Here is a 23,723-nt window from a genome sequence, read left to right as displayed (position 1 = left end):
ATTGCACATTTTACGTTGGAATTAAAAAATTGTCAGTTAAACGGGCCAAAATCTCTCACATGTAACACGTTCATAAAATGTACGCATGTACAGATTCCTTCTTAACCGACTGAGCCACCCAGGCGCCTCTCTGATTCCTTCTTAAAAGGCACAAAAAGCATGTACCACACTTAATTCTAAATCTTCTTCTCTTTGGAACATGCCTATTTGCCAGGCAATCACCACCCTTTCCCCCAGAGATTCAAGGAGGCCTGTTATAGGCTCTAGAGAGCTTTGTCTCACCAGGAGCTCAGGAAACCATTATTTCCCTCCATGTGCTCTTTGGGGCTATCTCCTTAGCCTGCCTGGGCATGGTTGGTCAGAGATTTTGGCCAGGATGCTGACTGGATGTATGTTAGTTATATATCCGCACCTTTCTCTGTGGCTACAGCCACCCGCCCATCACTTCAAAGCGGGGGTTGTCCAGAGATCCCAATGCTGGCTTCCAATTCTCATTACCCACCTTCTTCATGGAAGAATTTTCCTTGCCCAAGTCTGTAAATCTCACCGGGGCTTACAACTTGATTGGATTTTGCATTTCAGATCTTCTGTCTCCGTGCCCACATCTCCAAAACTCATTTTACTTAGGTCAAAATCCCACAGCTCTTACAAAGCCTTCCTTTCCCGGGTCATACAGCTCTTACAAACATTAAAGCAATATCTGGTTGAATCGTGGATCTTTCTAGGGGCTTTAACTGGCTCTTCATCGTTAAAGTCCAAGCACATTTTCCTGACCCGTTCTAGCAGGCTAGTAATTGCTGTTCTTGGGAACACACTGCTAGCATTTGGTGTATTAAACTGTATACAGTAAAACTGCCTTAAAAAATTATGTAACTCAAACTAGACTTGACCTTAACAACGCCCATTGGGGCGATTAGAGAGTTGGAGCCTGGGTGTGTCCAGGGACAGCTGGCTGCCAAATCCCAGTGAGGACAGAAAGCCTGGCAGGATTTCCCTCCGGCCCCTGCTTCACTGCCCCCTCACAGAAGGCTCCTGCACCCCAGCTGCCCTCCAGGGTAGATGGCTTCCGAATTACCAATTCTCAGGGAAAGAAGGCAGATGGCATGCCACCACAGGACGGATGACCAGATGTCACAGCTGGCTCCCGGTTGGGATATGAGTGACTTTGCGGAGGATGGTGCCCAAATTACACAGGCCGATTTCCTCACCAGAGTGACAAAAACAGGGGCTCCTCAAAGACTAGCCCCTTTTCTCCATTTCCTTGGGGAATGAAACCCATGATCTTCAGTTCCTCAGAGAAGTGAAAGTAGCAACAAGGAATCCAGTAATTCCTGTTATCTGCAGGCTTTATAAGTCAGCTGAGCCTGAAGCAGTGGCCTAGAGCTCGCACACCAGACACCGCTGCCCTCTCTCTGAACCCAGAGGAACATCAGGATGCCTCAGCCGCCCACCTTCCTCCTGCTTCTCCTCCTTTCCACCGGCAGTGCCCTGGCCCTGAGGCTCTGCTCCTTTAATGTGAGGTCCTTTGGGGAAGCCAAGAAGGAAAACAAGAATGCCATGGATGTCATCGTGAAGGTGAGAACTTTTCCTGTCAGAAAGAGCGCCTGACCCCCCTCGTGCCCTCTCTGATGCGTTCAGACTTTAAGAGACTCAGGAGATGTTCCACTCAAGTTAGTTGCTGGGGTGAAGGTAGCAGCCGCCTTGGCATTTTGTCACAATAATGGCAGCAGTAATTCCAGTAACCACATCACCTCTCTGGGCTTCATGTCATCATCTGAACGTGAGGGTAATGCCAGTACCTCCTTGTAGGACGGTTTTGGGGAATGCTTGAGTTGGCACGTGTGAAGCCCCTAAAACAGCATCTGGCTCCCGGTTACTGAACGCACCTGTCAGGCACTGCAAATACGTGATTTCCTTTCATCACCCTTAAAAAGGAGGATTTTTATCCCCATGAAGAGATGAACAACAAAAGGTGAAGTGACCTCCTATAGGTGATGGGTGGGTAGGTGGAGGGGAGCTGGGAGGCCAGCCCAGCCTGGTCTTTTTACCCATCAATGCAGCACAGATTTTTGCTAGCTCTTTTCTCTCTTCTTTTCTTTCTTTCTTTTTTTTTTTCATTCTGTTTTGTTGCTTTTCGTTTTTCTTTTTTCTTTTCTTTCTCTTTTTCTTTCTTTCTCTTTCTTTCTTTCTTACTCTCCTTCCTTTCTTTATTTCTTTCGTTCCTTCCTTCTCCCTCCCACCTTTCTTTCTTTCTTTCTCTCTACACCCCTCTCTTCTTCCTTCTTCACTGCCCACCCCATCAACCTTTTCCCAACTATCAATTCTTATCTTTCTCTCCACTTAGATAAGACTTCCCTTGCACAGGGCGCCTGGGTGGCTCAGTCAGTTAAGTCTGACTTTGGCTCAGGTCATGATCTCATGGTTTGTGGGTTCAAGCCCTCTGTCAGGCTCTGCACTGAGCCTGGAGCCTGCTTCGGATTCTGTGTCTCCCTCTCTCTCTGCCCCTCCCCTGCTTGTGTTCTCTCTCTCTTCCAAAAATAAATAAATAAACCATTAAAAAACTTACATATATATATGTATATATATGTGTGTACATATATATGTATACACACACATATATATACATATATATGCATATATACATATATACATATATATATATACATACACACACACACACACACACATATATATAAAAGACTTCCCGTGGGTATTATGACCAGTGTCTGGAGATGCTGCTCACATTTCTTTAGAGTTGCTTGACTCTCTTTACCCTACAGGTTAATTTATTTTTGATGATGCTGGGAGCTGAAACCTTTCCCAGGGCTCTGTCTGGGTATTATCACCTTAGAAACCCCTGGAGGCACCAAGGTATGGTGGGAACACCAGGAGCTCTGGGGTCAGATCCCACCAGGCAGCTGTGTGAGCAAGCCTGGGAATTCCCTTCTCTTCGCTGAGCCCCTGGGCCTTTCTGAAAGTGGGCCTTACACAACCTGTAGCACCAGTTGGCCTAGAGAAATCAAGGTAGAGCCCAGGAGTGGGCAGGTGATCTCACACAGAGCTGCCACTGTTGGCATTAATACACAAAGTGGATTAGAGCAAGGACTGGCATGCTCTGCTCTTACTTACATGGTCCTCTCCCTGGTTGGCCTTGCCCTTTGGACAGCACCCAACGCCTTCCAGAGATTGTTGTTCAGCCAGAAGAGCCATGCCAAGCCTGTGGGAGCCGAGACTCCCTGGATCAACAGGAAACTGTGACATACGAGGAAACTATTTTCCCTGCTTCCTCACACAAGGGCTCGTGGAACCCGGGTACCGACTGTGTTCCCATTACCTTCCTCACTTATTCTATCCAGGCAATGTCATCAGAGTCTTAAGAGAACAAAAGACTATCTTTTGTTCCTTGGTGATTCCATTATTGGGGGCTTATACTCAGCACCTCCCCTGAGCGGCTGTGTCCTACAGGGCTGATGGATGGACAGCCCATCATACCAAACACCAAGCATGTGAAAAGTCTTTGTCAAGGACTCCTTACTTTCCCCATTGTTGCAAGACCATCCTGTAATCAGAGGCCATCCCCAAATACCTCCAGAGCCATTGAGAGCACAAACAATAAAACCCAAACCCAGGCATTCAGGAAAGTAATATTTACAGGGGCTAATGTCTAAGTACCTACTATAGGCCAGGAATTTTATATCCTTTTTTTTTTTTTTTTTAATTTTTTTTTTCAACGTTTATTTATTTTTGGGACAGAGAGAGACAGAGCATGAACGGGGGAGGGGCAGAGAGAGAGGGAGACACAGAATCGGAAACAGGCTCCAGGCTCTGAGCCATCAGCCCAGAGCCCGACGTGGGGCTTGAACTCACGGACCACGAGATCGTGACCTGACTGAAGTCGGACGCTTAACCGACTGCGCCACCCAGGCGCCCCTATATCCTTTTTTTTTAATGTTTATGTTTATTCATTTATTTTTGAGAGAGAGACAGCACAATCAGGGGAGGGGCAGAGACAGAGGGAGACACAGAATCTGAAGCAGGCTCCAGGCTCTGAGCTGTCAGCACAGAGCCCAACGTGGGGCTTGAACCCATGAACCATGAGCTCATGACCTGAGCTGAAGTCAGATTCTTAACTGACTGAACCACCTAGGTATTCCCAGGAATGTTATATTCTTATTATGACATAGGTGGCATTGCCCGCACTTTGTAATCCAGAAAACAGAGACTCAGAAAGAAGTGACTTACCCAGGATTCCATAGCTGTTAAGGGGAAGGATCAAGTCCAAACATATGACCCAACCATATTCGTGGAGGTGCGTTTTCCTCTCTTCCATACTGGATTTATCACTTCAGAGACGAGCCCAGTTTCATCACGCTGTCATTATGACCTTCATCAGGGAGGTTGGAGAGTGAGGGAGGCCTGCTGTCATCATCTTGGGTTTGCTGGCTGGCACCATGGGCAGTTTTCCAGATGCCAAACCCTGCCTGCTTCTGTCTGCTTCTTCAGTTTGTGTCCTTAAAGAGCGAAGTCTGTTCAGCCAACAAACACTCGCTGAAGGTAGACCACGTGCCAGCTGCTCTGAGGCACGCACTGGGGATAAGATGGTGGACACGGGAGGCATTGTCTCCCACAGCACATGATAATTATGATTTCAGGATTGCTTACTGTATGCCGGGTCCTTAACGTGCAGTATCCAAGTTCAGCCTCACAACCCCGCTGGTTGCATTTTGTAGACGAGACAACTAGAATTCAGAGAGGAGTACATTGTCCTGGGCGTCATGGAGCAAGTGAGCAAAAGAACAAGGGCTTGGACCCAGGCCTAACTGACCCTCTCTGGGCTCTTTCCCCACCATGCTGGTTGCTCCCTGTTCAGAGGCACAAAAAAAGGTTTAATAGGCTTCTCTGGCCCCAGAGTGTTCATAGAGTTCTTCAGAGTGTCCCTTCCCTTCCCCCCAGCCCCACTCACCACACCACTTGCTGGGAGCCCCTCACTACTGGCCATGCTCAATCCCTACTCCCTCCCTCTGTGAACAGCAGCCTCAGGAAAATCTTGAGTTTCAGGTTTGGGAGGGCCTTCTGGGGGCCTCATTCTGTGGAGCCTCATTCTGAGGAGATGGAGCCCGGGGGCGGGGGGGGGGGGGGATCTATTTTTCCTGGCCTGAAATTGGTGCAGAGAAAAAACGCATCAGTGGTGGATTTGAAAACTGAGGAAAATGCTCACAATGTCATGTGAGATATAAAAAAAAAAAAAAAAGACCCAAACCGTGTAATAAATATTGCCACTGTTTGCTGAGCGTCTTTTCTGTGCCAGGGACTAGACTGAATGTATTATTTCCATCATGTCCTTTAATCTCTATGGCAACCCCATAAGGAGGGTACTGTCCCAGTTTACAGATAAGGAATCTGGCGGTTCAAGGAACATTCGTGACTTGCTCAAGATCACACAGCTGGTGAGCGATAGAGTCAAGACATGAATCCAAGGCCATTTGATTCGATGCCTATATTTTCAACCAACGGGCTAGTTATTCTGATGCCATTTTGTAAATATGTATAAGTATAGAAATCACATGAGAAGTGTCTGAGTGGTGGCTTTACAGGTCATCAGGTGATTTTTTATAGTCTTCTACATTTTCCAAATTTTCTACAATAAGCAACATTATTTTTATAATTAGAAAATTATAACAAAATTATTGTTTTAAGTTTATTTATCTTGAGAGAGAGGAGTAAAGAGAGGGAGAGAATCCCAAGCAGGCTCTCTGCTGTCAGTAAAATCTGATGCGGGGCTCAATCTCACAAATCTCGAGATCATAACCTGAGCCAAGATCAAGGAGATGTGGGACTCCAGAGCGTTTGTTATTGAGGCAAAAAGGTTGTAAACAGGGAATCTAAAAGCTCAACCTTTCAGGGGCGCCTGGGTGGCTCAGTTGTTTGAGTATCCAACTCTTGAGTTCGGCTCAGGTCATGATCCCAGAGTTATGGGATCGGGCTCCAAGCTAGGCATGGAGCCTGCTTGGGATTCTCTCTCTCCCTCTCTCTGTCCCTCACCCCCACTCAAGCACACACTTGTGCGCGCTCTCTCTCTCTCTCAGAAACAAAACAAAACAAAACGAAAAAATAAAAACTCAACCCTTCTGCTCAGGAAAGGGAGTCTGAACACTGGCCCATTTTTGTCCCGCGGCAATGGGTTACATTCAAAAGGGACCTTGGTCTCCGAGGAGGAGCAATCAGGGGATGTGGGGATCTCCTCCGTTGTTGAGCATAGTGGTCAGGCAGGGCTCCGCAGTGGATGATCCCATTATTCACATTCACAGGGTGTTCGCATTACTTAACTGCACTGAGGCAGAGTCCTCAATTATACTATGGGGATAACAAGACGGCCAACATCCAAGGACTATTATAAAAATTTAATGAGTTGATGACAAGAGCTAACACTTATAAAGCCAGGCACCACATGAGGCACTTTATGTAAGACAATTTATTTAACTTATGTTAAATAGACTCTCACCTGTTACTTTTTTTTTTTTTTTTTTTTGAGAAAGAGAGAGTGTGGGTGCAGGGGCGGGGCAGAGAGAGAGGGATAGAGAGCATGCGCGAGGGGGCCCTTGGGGGGCGGGGCAGAGAAAGAGAATCCCAAGCAGGCTCCATGCTTGGTGTGGAGTAGCTCGGTGTGGAGCTTGAAGCAGGGCTCAGTCCCATGAGCTGTGAGATCATGACCTGAGCCGAAATCAAGAGTTAGGCACTTAACTGACTGAGCCACCCAGGAGCCCCTCATCTGTCATATCTTAATAAATATTGGCCATCATCTCCTCTCCCATAATTACTTTATCCTCAAGCAGTTTCCTTTTTTTAAATAATATATTTTTTTAAGTTTATTTATTTTTGAGACAGAGAGAGACAGAGCATGAACGGGGGAGGGGAAGTGAAAGAGGGAGACACAGAATCGGAAGCAGGCTCCAGGCTCTGAGCCATCAGCCCAGAGCCCAACGTGGGGCTCAAACTCACGGACCGCGAGATCGTGACCTGAGCTGAAGTCGGACGCTTAACCGACTGCGCCACCCAGGCGCCCCACAGTTTCCTTTTTTTAAAAACACTTTAATTTTTTAAAATTAGAAAGGTATCATTTTTTAAGTTAAAAAATTTTAATTTCTAACTTAATTTTATTCAGTTAAAAATGGTAATTATGGACTACTTTGAACATATAGAAGCATATAAAGAAGAAAAAAAATATCAGCTGTTACCCTATCACTTGAAGATAAGAGCTATTGGCATTTAGGGCATTTTATGGGCATTTTTCTATGCAAAAATAAATACATAAAACTGCATCTGGGGGTGCCTGGGTGGCTCAGTTGGTTAAGTGTCCAACTTCAGCTCAGGTCATGATCTCATGGTTCGTGGGCTTGAACATGTGTTCACAGCTGTCAGCTGTGAGCTGGCTTCGGATTCTGTGTCTCCCTCTCTGCCCCTCCCCCGTTCATACTGTGTCTCTCTCTGTCTCTCAAAAATAAATAAATGTTAAAAAAAAATTAAAAACTGCATCTGTTTTGCAGCATGGAGACTGCCCTATATCACCAGTTTTGTATTCTGCTTTTATATTGGAAGTATTTCACATGTTGTTAATATTCTTTCAAAACATGACTTTTAATGCTACATAATGTCCTATGCCATGTTTACAACATCTTTCATTTAATGCTTTTCTATTTAGGGATACTTAGGTTGTTTCCAAGTTTTTGTTGTGCTATTGCAATGCCTCTTCCTCTTTGATCTGTACAAGTAATAATAATAGCAATAATAATTTCGTGTGTGGCTCCAAATGCCTAGCACTGTTCTAAGGACCCATTTAATCCTCCAGCAACCTTGTGAGGGAATAACTGTCATCATTCCAATTTATAGATGAAGAAACTGAGGTGCAGAGAAGTAGTAGATATTTCTTTATAATAGAAGACCTTCCTCAAAGGGGGAAAACTAGGCCAAAGAGTAAGTACATACTCCAAGACTTTTTTTTTTTAATATTTTTTAGCGTTTTATTTATTTTTGAGACAGAGAGAGACAGAGCATGAACAGGGGAGGGGCAGACAGAGAGGGAGACACAGAATCTGAAACAGGCTCCAGGCTCTGAGCTGTCAGCACAGAGCCTGACGCGGGGCTCAAACTCACGGACCGTGAGATCATGACCTGAGCCGAAGTCGGCCGCTTAACCGACCGAGCCACCCAGGCGCCCCACTCCAAAACTTTTGATACATACTTTAAAGTGCCTTCCAGAAAGGTCTGACAGAGACCAGTGACTAAATCAGCAAGCTGGCTCAGTGGCAGGACCCAGCTCTCCCTGATGTTTTAACAGCATGGTAGGCTTTGTAGTCACAAGAACCCGAATTCAAATCCTGACTCTACCATCTATACTGGCTGTGTGACTTCAAACTTTCCACTCAAACACTCTGAGCCTGGTTTTCTCCTGAGGTTAGTGAGCCAATAATCATAGTTCTCTCACAGTGTTGGTGAGGCTTATGGTAGGCTCACAATAAATGTTAGCCCTTGTAGTTTTTATTATTATGATTTTGTTGCCAGGTGAACTGGGGAGACCCATAACCATACTGGCACCTCTCACGTACTAAGAGCTTAAGAAATATTTATTATTATTATTATTATTATGGTGATTATTCAAGCAAAAAAAAAAACCAAGATATAGGACACATGATCATAGGCTCTGGATTCAGATTGCCTAGATTTGCATTCTGCCTTGGCCATTTTCTAGCTGAGTGACTTTGGATAGTTTACTCGGCTTTCCTGGAGCCCCAGGCTCCTCATCTTTAAAACAGACATAACTGGGGCGCCTGGGTGGCGCAGTCGGTTAAGCGTCCGACTTCAGCCAGGTCATGATCTCGCGGTCCAGGAGTTCGAGCCCCGCGTCAGGCTCTGGGCTGATGGCTCAGAGCCTGGAGCCTGTTTCTGATTCTGTGTCTCCCTCTCTCTCTGCCCCTCCCCCGTTCATGCTCTGTCTCTCTCTGTCCGAAAAGTAAATAAACGTTGAAAAAAAAAAATGTTAAAAAAAAAAAAAAACAGACATAACTGAAAAGAAATAAACATTAAAAGGTGGGGGGGGGGGCTCCTGGGTGGCTCAGTCAGTGGTGAGTTCGATCTCCACGTTGGGTGTAGAGATTACTTAAAAATAAATTATTTTTAATGTTTTATTTTATTTTTGAGACAGAGAGAGACAGAACATGAACAGGGGAGGGGCAGAGAGAGAGGGAGACACAGAATCAGAAGCAGGCTCCAGGCTCCGAGCTGTCAGCACAGAGCCCAACGCAGGGCTTGAACTCACGAACCGTGAGATCACAACCTGAGCCAAAGTTGGATGCTTAACCGACTGAGCCACTCAGGCACCCCTAAAAATAAAATTTTTAATCAAATAAAATAGACATCAAAATACGACCTGCCTCACAAAGTTCTTCACTTATTTCAGTGATGAAATTCATTACTTTAACAAAGCACCAATCCTATACCTAAAACATAGTAAGTGCCCAATAAAAGATTTTATTACTTGCAGTAAATGGCCTGAAACACCTGGGAATTCTGTCTTCACAGGTCATCAAACGCTGTGATATCATACTCCTGATGGAAATCAAGGACAGCAAAAACATTATCTGTCCCATGCTGATGGACAGACTAAATGGGTAAAGACGGGGCTCCTGGACCCTCTGCAGACTCAAGGTCAACTTCAAGGACACCTGAAAAGCCTCAGGAATTGAACCAAGGGTGAAAGCCAGCACTCACCCTGACTACCAAGTCACATGACCAACACTGCCCACACTTCCAACTCCATTAGCCAAAGTCCTGAGAACTTTCAACCAGCTAGTTTTAATATCATAAAGTAAAATAGAGGGAACAGATGAGGAGCCAGGACAGAGAGAGAAACAAAAGAGACAAGGGGCTGAGCTTAGAACTACCGTTATAAAAAAAAGGTTGAGTGCAAATATGAAGTTATGGTATGCCCGCAGGCTGGAATATGATGTAGCCATTAAAAATCATGATCACTACAGAATAGCTTAGAGCTAAATATTCCAGCATGGAAAGATGGCTGCAGTATATTGAAAACAACAGGTTCAGAACCGTAGGTAGAGTAGCCCATTTTAGTAATCACATTACACTATACATGAATAAGCATGTGTTTGAGTTTGCATAAGCCTAGAGGAAAGACTGGAAGAATGTGCCCAAACCATTAATAGTGGTTACTTCTGGGCCAGGGGAGTGGGTGTGACTGGAGGACCATTGTGGAGGCAGTCAGTGAAGAAATGCAGAATATTTACTTTTTATTTTATATATTTCTATATGATTTGAATAGCTTACAAAAAGTCTGATTTTACAACTTCAAAAAAAAAACCCCAAAAGATAATGTCCTCAAATATTTTTAAATTACGTTGGATTATATTTGCGATTTATATTCTTTCTCAAAGAATAATCAGCAAACCCACCCACCTGAAAATCATCCCAATGTGAGTTAAAAAGGCATAGTCAAGGGGCACCGGGGTGGCTCGATTGGTTGGGCAACTGACTCTTGATTTCGGCTTAGACCATGATCTCCCGGTTTGTGAGTGTCAGCCCTGCATTGGGTTCCACACTGTCACAGTGCAAAGCCTGCTTGGGAGTCTCTGTCTCTCTCCCTCTCTCTCTGCCCCTCCTGTGCACTCTCTCTCTCTCCCAAAACAAATAAATAAACTTAACATTTTAATTTTTTTAAATATTTTTTTAATGTTTATTCACTTTTTGAGAGACAGAGACAGAGTGCAAGCAGGGCAGGGGCAGAGAGAGAGGGAGACACAGAATCCGAAGCAGGCTCCAGGCTCTGAGCTGTTAGCACAGAGCCTGACATGGGGCTCGAACCTACGAACTGTGAGATCATGACTTGAACCGAAGTTGGACACTTAACCAACTGAGCCACCCAGGCGCCCCTGTTATTATTATTATTTTTTAAATAAATGAATGGTCAATCCAGCCTCATTCAGCCTGGGAGGAAATCTTGGACACTCTCCTTCACACAGAGGGTCCCCTGGGCTGGTTCCCCCTTCTCCGGGGCTCATTTTCTCATCTGGAAATATGGAGTTGGGCTGAGCTTCTCCATTCAGCCTCAGCAGCTCTTCTCTTTTCAGATCTGATCTTTGATGATGGAAAAGAGAGTTTAGTGCAAGGGTCAGGCGCCTACACTCAACTCAGACCACTTGTGTTTGGATTTTGACTCTGCTATGACTTTGGGCAAGTTACTCACCCTCTTTGCACCTCATTTTCCCTGTGTATAAAACGGGACTGGTAATGGAACCCATCTTCCCGGAATGTGGTGCTGATTAAATCCTGCATATAAGTGGTTGGGCTGTGCCTGGTCTGTAGCAGTGACCAGTCAGGGCTGGTGGTGTCTATTACTAGTAAAAGAAAGCAAATTATGATGGCAAATGATGGTCCCGAGGGCCGCGTGTAACAGCTGCCATCGGTGCCCTAACTACCTGCCAGGCATCCAGTTAATCAATTTACGTGTGCTATTTCATTCACTCCCACAACAGCTTTGTGGGGTGGGTACTATTACTGTTTCCCTTATAGCTGAGGGAACTGAGGAACAGAGAGAAGGGACTTGCCCAAGTTCACCCAGCCAGTAAATCGTGGAGCTTACCTTTGAACCTGGGTCATTTCTGACTCCAAAGCTGGTGCTCTATTCTGAACCTCCTGAGCTTTCCTTAGAGGGACTCTGGTCAGTTTTCAGAAGTACAAGGGGACAGGGGCTCTATGCCCCTCCCCACAGCCAGCCTGGATTGAGTCTTCCCACCCCAACTGGCCTCAGTTGTCCCAGGCCCCCTAGACCATGCCACTGACTCCAGGCAGAAGCAGGTCTGTTTGTCCCCTTATCCCTCGTAAGCCAACAGGAGCCTTAGTCACCTCACAGCTGAGTCACGGCAAGCATTTTGCCAACCCCAAATTTGGCAGGCTAGATTCAGAACAAGGCCAACTTTCCCAAACTGGAAGCCCAGTGGAATCCAACGTCCACATTCCTCAGGCCCCAGTAGCCAGACCTGCCTTAGAATATGTATCTAGTGGCACCTTGATGGTTCAGTTGGTGAAACGTCTGACTCTTGATTTCGGTTCAGGTCATGATCTCATGGTTCATGGGATCAAGCCCCGAGTTGGGCTCTGCACTGACACTGAGGAGCCTGCTTAGGATTCTCTCTCTCTTTCTCTCTCTCTTAAGATAGATAAACTTAAAAAAAAAAAAAAAAAGAATATGTACCTAAAGTCCTAGAAATTTCTGTAGGGCCTAGGTTGGGCCCTAAATGCTCCTTCTGCTACTAAACCTGAGAATATGCTATAGCTTAGACATGCCCTAGATCTTTCTGCGGGCAAATGGGTTAGACCATGCCAGGCGCTGCCCAGGGTGAGTTATCAGCAGGTTTGGCAAACACATGGAAAGTCAAGTTTCCCTGGTGTAAATGAGGGATAGAGGTAATGGGACTTCACATCTGTATCGCCAGCCCCCAGAACATAAACAATAGCTGGTCTGAAATCATAGTTCTAGGACTTGTGAGAAAATGCTTGAGGGTTTTCAGAGCAGGAGTGAATGTCCAATGAAAACGTTACTAGGAATTCTGCATATGATAAATGTTCAGCAGTAGTGCATGGACAGGGTGACCTGATAAGGTTTCCTCCACCAGGAAGTATGAGGTCAGCCCCAGCCATGAGCCAGAGTGAGATATGGAGCAGATTCTGGCCTGAAGCTTCTATGGTCTCAATAATGTCCCACAGGTGCAGGGCAAAGGGTGTGGATTTGGAGTATGTAGGATCTGAGTTCAAATCCCAGCTCTGCACCTGCAAACTATACAAGGTGGGTAACAACAGTACCCATCTTCTAAGGGTAAGAGTTAATGGCTGTCAAGATCCTGGAAAATGTCACATTCCCAGTCAATGGTGGCCCTTCTTATTAGACCCCAAGGTTATGATGAACGGTAACCCTTCTCCATGATGCCATTGGTGATATGGATACAGAGTGAAGCTAGGGGAACATGCAATAGGGGGATGTTTGTTTTTTAAGATGCATAATGTAAAATCTCTGCATTTTAGAAATTCAAGAAATTCAAGAAAAGGCATAACGTACAACTATGTGATTAGCTCTCGCCTTGGAAGAAACACATATAAAGAGCAGTATGCCTTTCTCTACAAGTGAGTATAGCCTATGCTTCCTGGAATGCGGTTCACTTATAAATGATGACTGTGAATTGAATCAAAATGCTTATCTTTTCTTCAAAACCAAATGTTGACCTCTAACCAGTTCTCAATATTGATCAAAATAATTGCTGTCAAATTGACTCTGAAGCAAAGCGTTACCTCTTCAAACTAAAGAGTACAAGCAGCTTCCTAACACCTAATTTGTTGGTTGAGTCAGTGACTGCCTGGTCAGGAGGGTCAGGAGTTCTTTATCCTCCCTCATCAAGTCCTGGCCCAGGGATGGAAACCTGAGTTGCCCAGCATGGCTGTCTCTGAAACTTCAGAGTTTTGTCTTCTTCCTACAGTAATTTGTTCTAAGTCTGAACATTAACTTGTGGGTGCCCCAGATAAGTGGTACTGCTCAGATCTCCAGCTTTCAAAGGGTGGCCATGGAGAAGAGTAGATGGAGCCTTGTTCTCGGGTGAAAGATCCCTTGCAGGGCAAGAGCCTGCCTGGGGGGCTAATGAAGCCATGTCTCTGCTTCTTGAATGAAGACGTCAACTGACTCAGCTGGAAGTGCTTCCTATTTTTTCTCCCCTAGGGAAAAGCTACTGTCTGTGAAGAAACGCTACCTCTACCATGACTATCAGGCTGGAGACACAGATGTATTTTCCAGGGAACCCTTTGTGGTCTGGTTCCAGTCACCCTACACCGGTGAGACCCAAGGCGCCAGTAGTGAATAACCTCCCTGTGATCCCATGAATGGACAATAGCCCCAGATGTGAGCTGGGGTCCCAGGGTTTATGCAGCATTGTTAGGGAGGCATCAGACTTGAGATGGCCATTGAGAACGTCTGATACTTGAGTGTTAGGGATGCAGCCTGGCTTCTCAGAATGCCAAGACCTCCTCCCTTAGAATGCACCTGAAGTCAGTGGTAACTCCACTCTTGTTGGAGCAGTTAGGCTGATGGAAATTATTTACTGCAATTCTTCAGTCGCAGTCAAGTATAGCTTCATTCTGAAAAATCGCAGTGGTGGCCAGGAGAAATGAACCCCAAACTAAAGTCTCCCTCTGCCTCTAGTAATGACATGCAAAGTCCTCCAAGGACTGGGTATAGAGGGGAAATCCAAATGATTGCTCCCTTAACTTTGACAACAACTACACTTATATAAGCCACTAACAAGTATTGATCCCTGATTAGTGCCAGGTTCCTGCAACTTTGCAACACCCTGCAGGTTAAGACCTAGGATTGTCTCCACTTTTACATTTGAAGAAGCCAAGGTTCAAATAGTGGAGTCACTTGTCCAAGGTCACCCAGCAGCTCTTGACATGAATGAACAGGGCTGTAACCCAAGCCACTATCTTGGGAGCACATACTCTTAACCACAGTGCATCTTGAAATGGAAAGTCAAGAATTAATTTGATTTGCAGATTGAAGCTATATAGAATCCAATATCTTTTCAGTACCTACGACATGCCATGGTCTGTTCCAGGCACTGACCAAGGCAGACAAAGCCCCTGCCCTAGTGAAGTTATGTTGTAGTAGGCAAGACAGATAATGACCAAATAAATAAATGTATGTGAGCATGTACCCCCAAATTTATACTACACAAATATAAACACCCTGAACGACGAAGTTAACTATTCCCACCCTGGCTAATTAGTACTTCAGGAAAACCAACATGGAAGAAAGGTGGAGGAATTTCCAGTAGAAGAAGAGAAGGATCTGGGGGCTATTTAGGACAGAAATGCACGTCAGAGAGCATGTGTAATAGCTTCATCGTGCACACAATTCACACTTAGCTGACCAGAGCAGTGTTTGGAGAGCACCCTGCCCCCCGCCCCAAGTGATTGTTTCTTCTCCGAGAGAGTCTTCAGCTACACACAGCTAAACATTGCTAAACAAACCTGTTTGTCTTGGGCCTCCACCTTTTCACCCTTCTCTATCTCTCCTCCCCTAGGATGGCTCTTCAGCCATGCCCTGTTTAGGATTTTTTAAATTTATTTATTTTGAGAGAGCGAGGGGGAGGGGCATGGATGGGGAAGGCAGAGAGACCTAGAGACAGAATCCCAAGCAGGCTCTGCTCTGTGCTGGCAGCGCAGAGCCCAACGCAGGGCTTGAACTCACAAACCATGAGATCATGGCCTGAGCTGAGACCAAGAGTTGGACGCTTAACCGACTGAGCCACCCAGGTGCCCTCCTGTTTGGAATTTTCTATCTTGTACAAGGAAACATTATGTCCCCTGTATTTGAGATTAAAGATAGAGTTAGCCATTCATCTATCTTTTTTCCCTTTTATTCATTTACTCATTCATTTATTCATGTATTCAATCAACAAACAGTTTTGAGCATCTCCCATGTGCCAGGTGCTGTGCTAGGTGCTGGAGCCAAGAGGGTGAGCAAGACAGAATTCAGGTTCCAGTGGGCCAAACTCAGAAGCACAAGTAATCTCAGGGCATGAAGGAAATAAAAGCAGGGCGCATTCCATAGTGGGGTGAGGGACCAACCCAATTTAGGTGACATTGGGTTGTGACCTGATGAAGCCAGTCACAGAAGACTGGGGAAAGGGCCATTCTGAGGGGAGGTGCCAGTAAGCTCAGAGGTGGAAAGGAGTTGGGATGTGTAGGGAGACCAGAGAGAGGATGGGGGGTGGAGCGGAGGCCTGAGAAGAGTGAGAAATAAGGCTGGTGGGTAAGTGCAGGGTCCTGGAGACAGGCTGAAGGCTCTGAGTCCTGACTTTCCATTGTGTGACCTGAGCAGTGATTCCCAACAGCCCCTAGGTCCCGAGTAGGCCTGGGGACCCAGGCACAGGACAAGGGAAAGCCGGGGGAAGAGGCATTCAGAACACAACAGCTCCATTGCCAGGTGGGCGAGGCTCAGTTCCAAGGCTCCCTCTGTCCCTCCTGGTGGGGGAGGTTTTCAGATATTTCACAAAAGGCCACTTTCTTTTTTAAATAATGTTTGGGTTTTTTTTTTTTCCTGATTACAAAAGAAGCATAAACTAACAAGCCTCCTTTTTTTTTTTTTAATTAGAAAAAACTTTTTTCTTTAGTACAAAAGCCAAACAAGCTTGACTTATTAGTTTTTAAAAAGTAGAGAATATAATTTTTCAAAAAATGAGAAAATAAAAACACCCACAATACCAGCAAGCAGTACTGTCTACTGGCTTTCTCTTAGCTCTGCAGGTGAGTGGGAGAAAAGAGGCTTTCATGTACTGAAAATGCCGGCCTAATCATCCTAAGAACAGTCACATCTCAGCCACCGGCTGGACCCTCTAGAAATGAGGGGACCAAGACAATGCAGGCTGGGCCTTCTAGGGGGACAGTCTGTTTCCCTTCAGCAGTGTTCATGGAACCTTCCTCTGTTCAGGGAAGTGTGTGACCTCCGCCTCTTTCCTGTTCCTCAGTTGTCAAGGACTTCGTGATTGTCCCCCTGCACACCACCCCTGAGACCTCCGTTAAAGAGATTGATGAGCTGGCTGATGTCTACACGGATATGAAACATCGCTGGAAGGCGGAGGTGATGACCCTCTGTGTCTGTTGAATTCCTGTCTAGCAGAGGCAGAATGTGGTTCTGGGGAGGGATGAGGGACTCCCCAGGAGGGTGGGGGGTGGGGCAGGACCTGTGCAGACCCCCACTATTTTAGAGCCTCATTTTAGGCCTTACCTCTGCCTTAAATACCCTTCTTGCTAAATTTGTCTGGGTACTGTCCACGTGAGTCTCAGCAATTCGTACACTACTCCCCTAATAATGGCTGCCCAAAATCACTGGGTGAATAGCTATTGCCAGGCCACACTGAGGCTGAAAATGCACAGGTTGATTTAATCCTCCCAATAACCCCATGAAGTAACTACCTTTCTCATTCTCACTCTGCAATGAGAACAGTGAGACACAGAGGGATCAAGAGTCCTTCACTGCAGGTGATGACTCTCAAATTGGTTCATGAAAGGAAGAGCAATTTATTGGTTTATGTGACTAAAATGTCCAGAAGTAGTTCAGGCATAGCTGGATCCAGGGCTCAGACAAGGTAATCAGGGCTTGGCTTGTCTGTTTCTTTCCATCTCTTTGCCTTCCTTTCCTCTGGGTGGGCTCCACCCTTGGGAAGGGAAGATGGCCACCAGCAGCTTCCAGACCCAGTGGTCTGAGACAGATTTTCTGTGTCACAATACAATAAGTTTCTCAGGATTGGGTCCCATTGGCCCTGATTGGGTCATTCATCCATCCCTGAACCAACCACTGCGATCAGCTCTGGTTAAGAAGCTCTGATTTGTTAAATCAGTGTGAGCTTCAGCCCAATCTCACAGACTGGGGTGAAGGAGGAAAGTAGTTTCCCAAATAATCAAGGGGTGCTATTCTCACAGAAAGGGAATACATCCACCATCCGTCTCGGCCTCATCTGGAAAATGGGGATGTCACCCGCTGTGGCTATGAGGGCCTGTGAAAGCTCTTGGCAAATATGGAAGTGTTCCAGAGGGCTCTTCCTCATTCCTCTTTCCTCCTTTTGGGATGTGACTCCAGTGACCTCCCCTTCCCCCCTCCTCAGTTCCACTGTTCAAACTGCAAAATGAGTCAAGGAAAGTGTGGACACAGAGCTAGGACATGGAGAGCACCAGGTGTGTAATTCATTGCGTATTTGTAAAAAGCAAGACAAGAGAAAGACTCATTCATTCCTAAAATTCTGAATTCATTCATTCACACAACAAGAATTTACTGAGCATCCATTACATGTCAGGCACTAGGGAGACATTGGTGGCACAAGAGTGAACAAGAGGGCCGTCTTGTGCTGAGGGCCCTTCAGTGAGACAGATCAGGATTTAATTCTTGACTTTACCACTTGAGCCAATAAGTTGAGTGGCCTAGAACTGGTCACTTTATCCCTCTATCCTGTTTCCCTTCTACCTTCTAGTGTTTATTGTGAGATTTAATTTAAACTTTATGAAATATTTAATGCTTGGCCTGACAGGCGGTACATGCTCAGCAAATCATGCCTATAACAATAGGAGCTGGTGGTCACTCGGGTTAAGGATGACATTCTGACCTCGGCCGCGCCCATCAATCTCAGGGAAAACCATGGTCTCTGAGGTCAAAATAAAATGTTTTTGAAGAAAACTCTAAAGTCAGCAACAGCCCCAAACAACAGCACCAGCAAGGAAATCTGACGCTTCCTCTGGATTGAGGAATATTAAAATTCTGTTCCAAGAGCTCTGAAGGGAAAAACACTTCTAAGACAGGAGGTGCTGCTGGTGGCCTCGGGGCAGGGGTGGACAACTCACTCTGTCACCTCCTTCCTTTCAGGCTCTTCCTACTTCCTCAGTAGACAGAATTTCCACAGGAGTGAGTTCCCAACTTCCAAACAATAGGACAGAAAAGCAGGGTGCCAAAGGTGTCAAATTAGCCACCCAAATATATCTGTCCTGCTCGGAAACAAAAGGCGTTGATACATCCATATGTTTATCCTCTACAGTAGTTTGAGCCAGAGAGATTTGAGGGAGATAAATGAGCTGGATTCTTTGATCCCCACCTAACTCCGCAAGCTGAATTAGAGGGACACAGTGACTAAGAACAGGAGGGAAGGACCACAGCAAACATCCTCCTTCCCAGTGAGAACACCTTCCCTTGTATGTTCTCCCCTGACAAATACTCATCAAAACTGTGACTCAGTTTTAAACTCTAAAAAAAAAAAAAAAGAAAGAAAAAGACCTTATATTACTTTGCCAAGTGCAGCCAAAGACTGGGTGACTTAAACAACAGAAATGTATACCCTCACAGCCCTAGAAGCTGGATGTCTAAGGTCAAGGTGTCAACAGGGTTGGTTTCTCCTGAGGCTTCTGTCCATGGTCTTCCGTCCATGTCTCCCTGTGTCCCAATCTCTTTTTATGAGGACACCGGCCATATTGGATTAGGGGCCACCCCTATAACCTCATTTTACCTTAGTCACCTCTTTGAAGGCCTTTCTCCAGATACAGTCACATTCTAAGGTATCGTGTGTTGGGACTTCAACATACGAATTTGTAGGGGTGGGGGGAGGGCACAATTTAGCCATAACAGACCTCGTTGTTTGATGAGTATGGGAGGTGGGGCCATTGCTAGCAGTTCTGAGCAAAAGCATTGGCAATAATACATACAAGGTGACGGTTCCAAATAATGTCTTTCAGAATTTCATTTTCATGGGTGACTTCAACGCCGGCTGTAGCTATGTGCCCAAGAAGGCCTGGAAGAATATCCGCTTGAGGACTGACCCTGGGTTTGTTTGGCTGATAGGGGACCAAGAGGACACCACAGTCAAGGAGAGCACCAACTGTGCATATGACAGGTAGGAGGCACCTGCCTGACTCCAGCTAGCCCATCCAGTGCTTGGTATGCATCAGGAAAGGTGCCTTACTCTGGGCGGAGGAAGAACCTGGCTTGCAGCGCTGAGTCAATTAGACTTCAGGCCCGGCCATTGGGTACTTGTGCAGTGTGCAAACTGCATGGCCGTGTCCGGGAGCCCTGAGCATTGCAGCTTAACTGTGGCTAGTGCAGGCTTTGGTGTCAGACAGGTCTGGATTCAAATCCTGCCTCTACCATTTCATGTATCTGTGCATATGTCTGTGTCTTTGCTTCCTCATCTGTAAAATGGAGATTGTAGTCATGCCTCATTCATGGAGCCACGATGAGGATTAGATGAAGTAGTATATGTCTTCTCACACAATGCCTGGCATATGGTAAGCATTCCATACATTCACCGGCTGTTAATTATTTCATCACAAAGACATACCACAATGCATTCACTCAAATCCCCTGTCATTGGGCTTAGGTTATTACCAAGAGTTTCCTGGTAGAAGCACTGCTGAAGTGAACATTCTATACATGTACTTTCTGCATATATTTATGAATTCCTCAGGGTAAAACTAAAAATGAGACGAGTAAGTAAAAAGGTATTTACTTTTTTTTTTTTTTTTTTTGAGAGAGAGGGTACAAGTGAGAGAGGGAGAGGGAGAGAGAGAGAGAGAAGCAGGGCTCACCTGGAGCGGGGCTCAAACTTATGAGCTGTGAGATCATGAGTCAAAGTCAGAGGCTTAACCGACTGAGTCACCCAGGCACCCAGGGTACTTACTTTTATAAAACTTTTGCTACAGGGGTGCCTGGGTGGCTCAGTCAGTTAACCCTCTGACTTTGGTTCAAGTCATGATCTCACAGGTTCGTGGGTTCAGGTCATGATCTCACAGTTTGTGGGTTCGAGCCCCGCATCAGGCTCTGTACTAACAGCTCGGAGCCTGGAGCCTGCTTCAGATTCTGTCTCTGTCTTTTCTCTGCCCCTCCCCTGCTTGTGCTCAGTCTCTCAAAAATAAATAAAATGTTAAAAAAGAAATTAAAAAAAAACTTTTGTTACATATTCCTAAATGCAAACACATACCTGTAAATAACAGCATTCTCGGGGCTTCCAGTTGGCTCAGTGAGTAGAGCACGCGGCTCTTGATCCCGGGGTGTGAGTTCAAGCCCCATACTGGGTGTAGAGATTGAATGAAAAAAAAAAAAAAAAAAGTAAATGATAACATTCTCTCACAGGTGTAACATCTCCCTGGGGAATTTCAATCAGCTCTCACTTTTGTTTCTTAAACTGAGAGGTGGGAAGGCACTTGAATTGTGTCCATGTTCATGATCTCCCCACCCACAGCAGAGACGGTCGCAGGCTGGGAAATCCGCTGTGACCGCAGTTCCCAGAGCTCAGCCTGCCTCCGAGGAAGCAGGAGACGGCTTCTGCCAGAAGACAGCTGTTCTCACTTCTCTAGTTTTGAGGTCTGGCTTTCATTTCCATCCATGACCTCCTTTGTTCCTCTCGGAGCTTTCAGGGCTGGTGTGTCCTTTGCAGAAGTCACTGCTCAAGCTCTCAAGAGTGGAAACAGCCCTAGCACTGGGGAAAGCGGAATCAAGGCAGGAGGGTTACAAGAGGCCGAGCTCGCAGGTGCCTGCCTCCTCTCTCTCACTTTGACCAGTTGCCAACAAAGCTGATTGGAGTAGGCCACTCACCCGCCAGCCTGTTCACCCACCAGCCTGTTCACCCACCTGCCTACTCACATGCAGTTGTGCATTGACCGTGGGCAGGTCAAGAACCTTCTGCACCCCTGACCAACAAGAGGGAGGTGATTGAAAATAATGAAGCAGAGAACAGTGAATCACAGGGAAAGATGTTCACGTAAGATTGGGTGGGGTGGGGGAACAGGTTAAAAAAAGATCTTTACTGAAAGAACCTCAGTTTTATACACATATATGCCAAAGGATGGCAGGATTACATGTGCTTTTTTTTTTTAATTTCTCATTTTGCCGCTCTGAATTTTCTATGTTTTCCGTACAAGCATATATCTTTTAGGGTTTTTTTTTTTAATTTTTTTCAACGTTTTTTAATTTATTTTTGGGACAGAGAGAGACAGAGCATGAACGGGGGAGGGGCAGAGAGAGAGGGAGACACAGAATCGGAAGCAGGCTCCAGGCTCTGAGCCATCAGCCCAGAGCCCGACGCGGGGCTCGAACTCACAGACCGCAAGATCGTGACCTGGCTGAAGTCGGACGCTTAACCGACTGCGCCACCCAGGCGCCCCTTAGGGTTTTTTAAAAAGGCATATAAATTTCTAACAAGGAGAGTAAAATGAAATGGTCTCAATTCCAGTCTTCGTTCCGTGTTCAGATATTTATTGAACACCTCCCATGAGCTGTGCTCTGCTGCTGGACACAAAAGATGTCAAGAGCTGGCCTGTGCCACGCCTCGGGAAAGACTTCAATGGCCTGCACACATATGTAGGAGTCAGAAACGGGGGTCTTAACGATGTTGCTCTCTACTCTCTGGGTCTGAAGGATGGCTCTAAGAAATCTCCAGCCGAAGGTGAAGAGTTCACTTGGGGACTGAATTCAAAGTTAACCCCGGTGGTATGGTAGCAAACACAGGAAACCAAGTCACAGGTCGGAATCAGGGAAAGCTTGGTGGAGAGGCATGAACTGGCAGTTTGACTCACCTTGTCCTTGTTCAGTCAGTGGGTTGGAGCCATGCAGACCCCAACTCATCACTCCACCTGAGATACATTAGAGTCCATGTTTCCCAGACTCATTTAGCTACCGTGTTCCCGGTGTTTGTTATCACCGCAAAGCAACCATACTATGGTTTTTGTCTGTATTTGTCTTTAAGTCCATTCATTTTTAATGAAATAAATTAATTTTTAAAGGAAATTTCATGTTAAGGTGAGAAACAATATCCTCTGTCGTAAATTGAAAATAGCTAACAATAAGCCCTGTGAAAATCAAACCATGTTAAATTCTGCCTTAGTTCTCTCGCTTGCCGAATGCTTGGTGACTCCAGCCTGCTCAGTCTTGGTCAAAATGGGAGCTTAGGGGGTTATTAAAGATAAGCCAGTACCTTTCTCTATAATCAAATCAAGAAAAGTGAAAAATAACTGTGAAGGGAAAAATATTCTCACTATGCAAGTCATCGGTACGTGGTGTGGTGTCCACGTATCATTTATAATCTTCTCCTCCACCATCAGGGCTAACTGCCCACACAGGGAAACACTGTTTTGGAGCCTATGGGGCCACGGCAGGGCTTGGTCCCATTTCCCAGTCTGAGGCATTGTCCTAAGGGTCACCAGGTCTGCACTTTGAACATCACTCGGAAGAGCCAGGCTTCTCAGTCCATTCCAGACGTCAAACAGGAAATTTGGTTGGTCTCAGAAATCAACAAGGTGGATTAATGTGACTGTCTTCCCTCCCCTTCTCCAGGATCGTGCTTCGAGGACAAGAGATCATCAGCTTTGTTGTTCACGGATCAAACAGAACCTTTGACTTCCAGAAAGCTTATGGGTTGACCAAAGAGGAGGTACAGCTGCCATCTTGTCTTTCTGTGCCACTGTCCTGGGAAGATGAGTTGGTGTCACCCTTTGAGGCCACCACTGGAGACACAACACTGGGCCATTGGACCTTGAGTCTCAAAGCCCATGATTCTGTGACTTGAAGACCTGTCTCAATTTCTGATTGAGCTGGTCCAGGGATGATGCTCACCAGTGTGTGTTCTGTTGGGTGACTTTAGGCCTTTTGTCTTCCCACTTTGAACCTGAATTTGTTCATCACTAAAATGAGAGTCTCCTAATCCCCAAATTTATCTCCTTTTTCTCTTTATAGGCCTTGGATGTCAGCGACCACTTTCCAGTTGAATTTAAACTACAATCTTCAAGGGTCTCCACCACCAACAAAAAATCTATCTCTCCAAGGAAGAAAAAGACCCGTCGCTCCTAGATACAAGAATTTCATTTTATTAACCATTTCTTGCTTCTAAATAAAACAGCTTTAACAGGTATGAACTTCTGCCTGCACTCAGGAAACAAGTCTGGTCCAACTGCTTTCATTTTTCAACTTGAATTTAATCTGACTTGAGTAAAATTGGGAGGACAGTCTTCTCTTACCCTTCTTGGGCTCCTACCTCCCCTGACTTACCTAAAAGGAAACTGGGGGATTTTGCAGTCCAAAAGGACAGGCTTCACGTCCTGAGAAAGGCCAAGGCCCCAACTGTACCCTAGGATTTGAG

The 23,723-nt window shown here is 45.8% G+C and overlaps 1 protein-coding gene across 1 annotated transcript; it reads left to right on the top strand.

Annotated features, from left to right (window-relative positions):
• The first annotated feature begins 1,273 nt into the window (after window positions 1–1,273).
• Window positions 1,274–23,520, top strand: DNASE1L3 (deoxyribonuclease 1 like 3). Its single transcript, XM_043587761.1, has 8 exons — window positions 1,274–1,575; window positions 9,577–9,665; window positions 13,090–13,188; window positions 13,775–13,887; window positions 16,581–16,693; window positions 19,330–19,487; window positions 22,922–23,018; window positions 23,321–23,520. The coding sequence occupies exons 1-8, from the start codon at window positions 1,435–1,437 to the stop codon at window positions 23,432–23,434; spliced, it is 924 nt and encodes a 307-aa protein (XP_043443696.1). The 5' UTR covers window positions 1,274–1,434; the 3' UTR covers window positions 23,435–23,520.
• Window positions 23,521–23,723: the final 203 nt, after the last annotated feature.

This window comes from Prionailurus bengalensis, chromosome A2 (genome assembly GCF_016509475.1).
Source record: "Prionailurus bengalensis isolate Pbe53 chromosome A2, Fcat_Pben_1.1_paternal_pri, whole genome shotgun sequence".
In the NCBI taxonomy this organism is placed as follows: domain Eukaryota; kingdom Metazoa; phylum Chordata; class Mammalia; order Carnivora; family Felidae; genus Prionailurus; species Prionailurus bengalensis.
Note: the sequence above shows the minus strand (reverse complement) of the source record. Positions and strands in the feature narration are given on the sequence as shown.

Coding starts and splice junctions, on each gene's coding strand:
- DNASE1L3 (XM_043587761.1), top strand. CDS start 1,435: ATGCCTCAGCCGCCCACCTTCCTCCTGCTTCTCCTCCTTTCCACCGGC. Junction 9,666..13,089: donor CTGATGGACAGACTAAATGG/GTAAAGACGGGG, acceptor TCTGCATTTTAG/AAATTCAAGAAATTCAAGAA. Junction 13,189..13,774: donor CAGTATGCCTTTCTCTACAA/GTGAGTATAGCC, acceptor TTTCTCCCCTAG/GGAAAAGCTACTGTCTGTGA.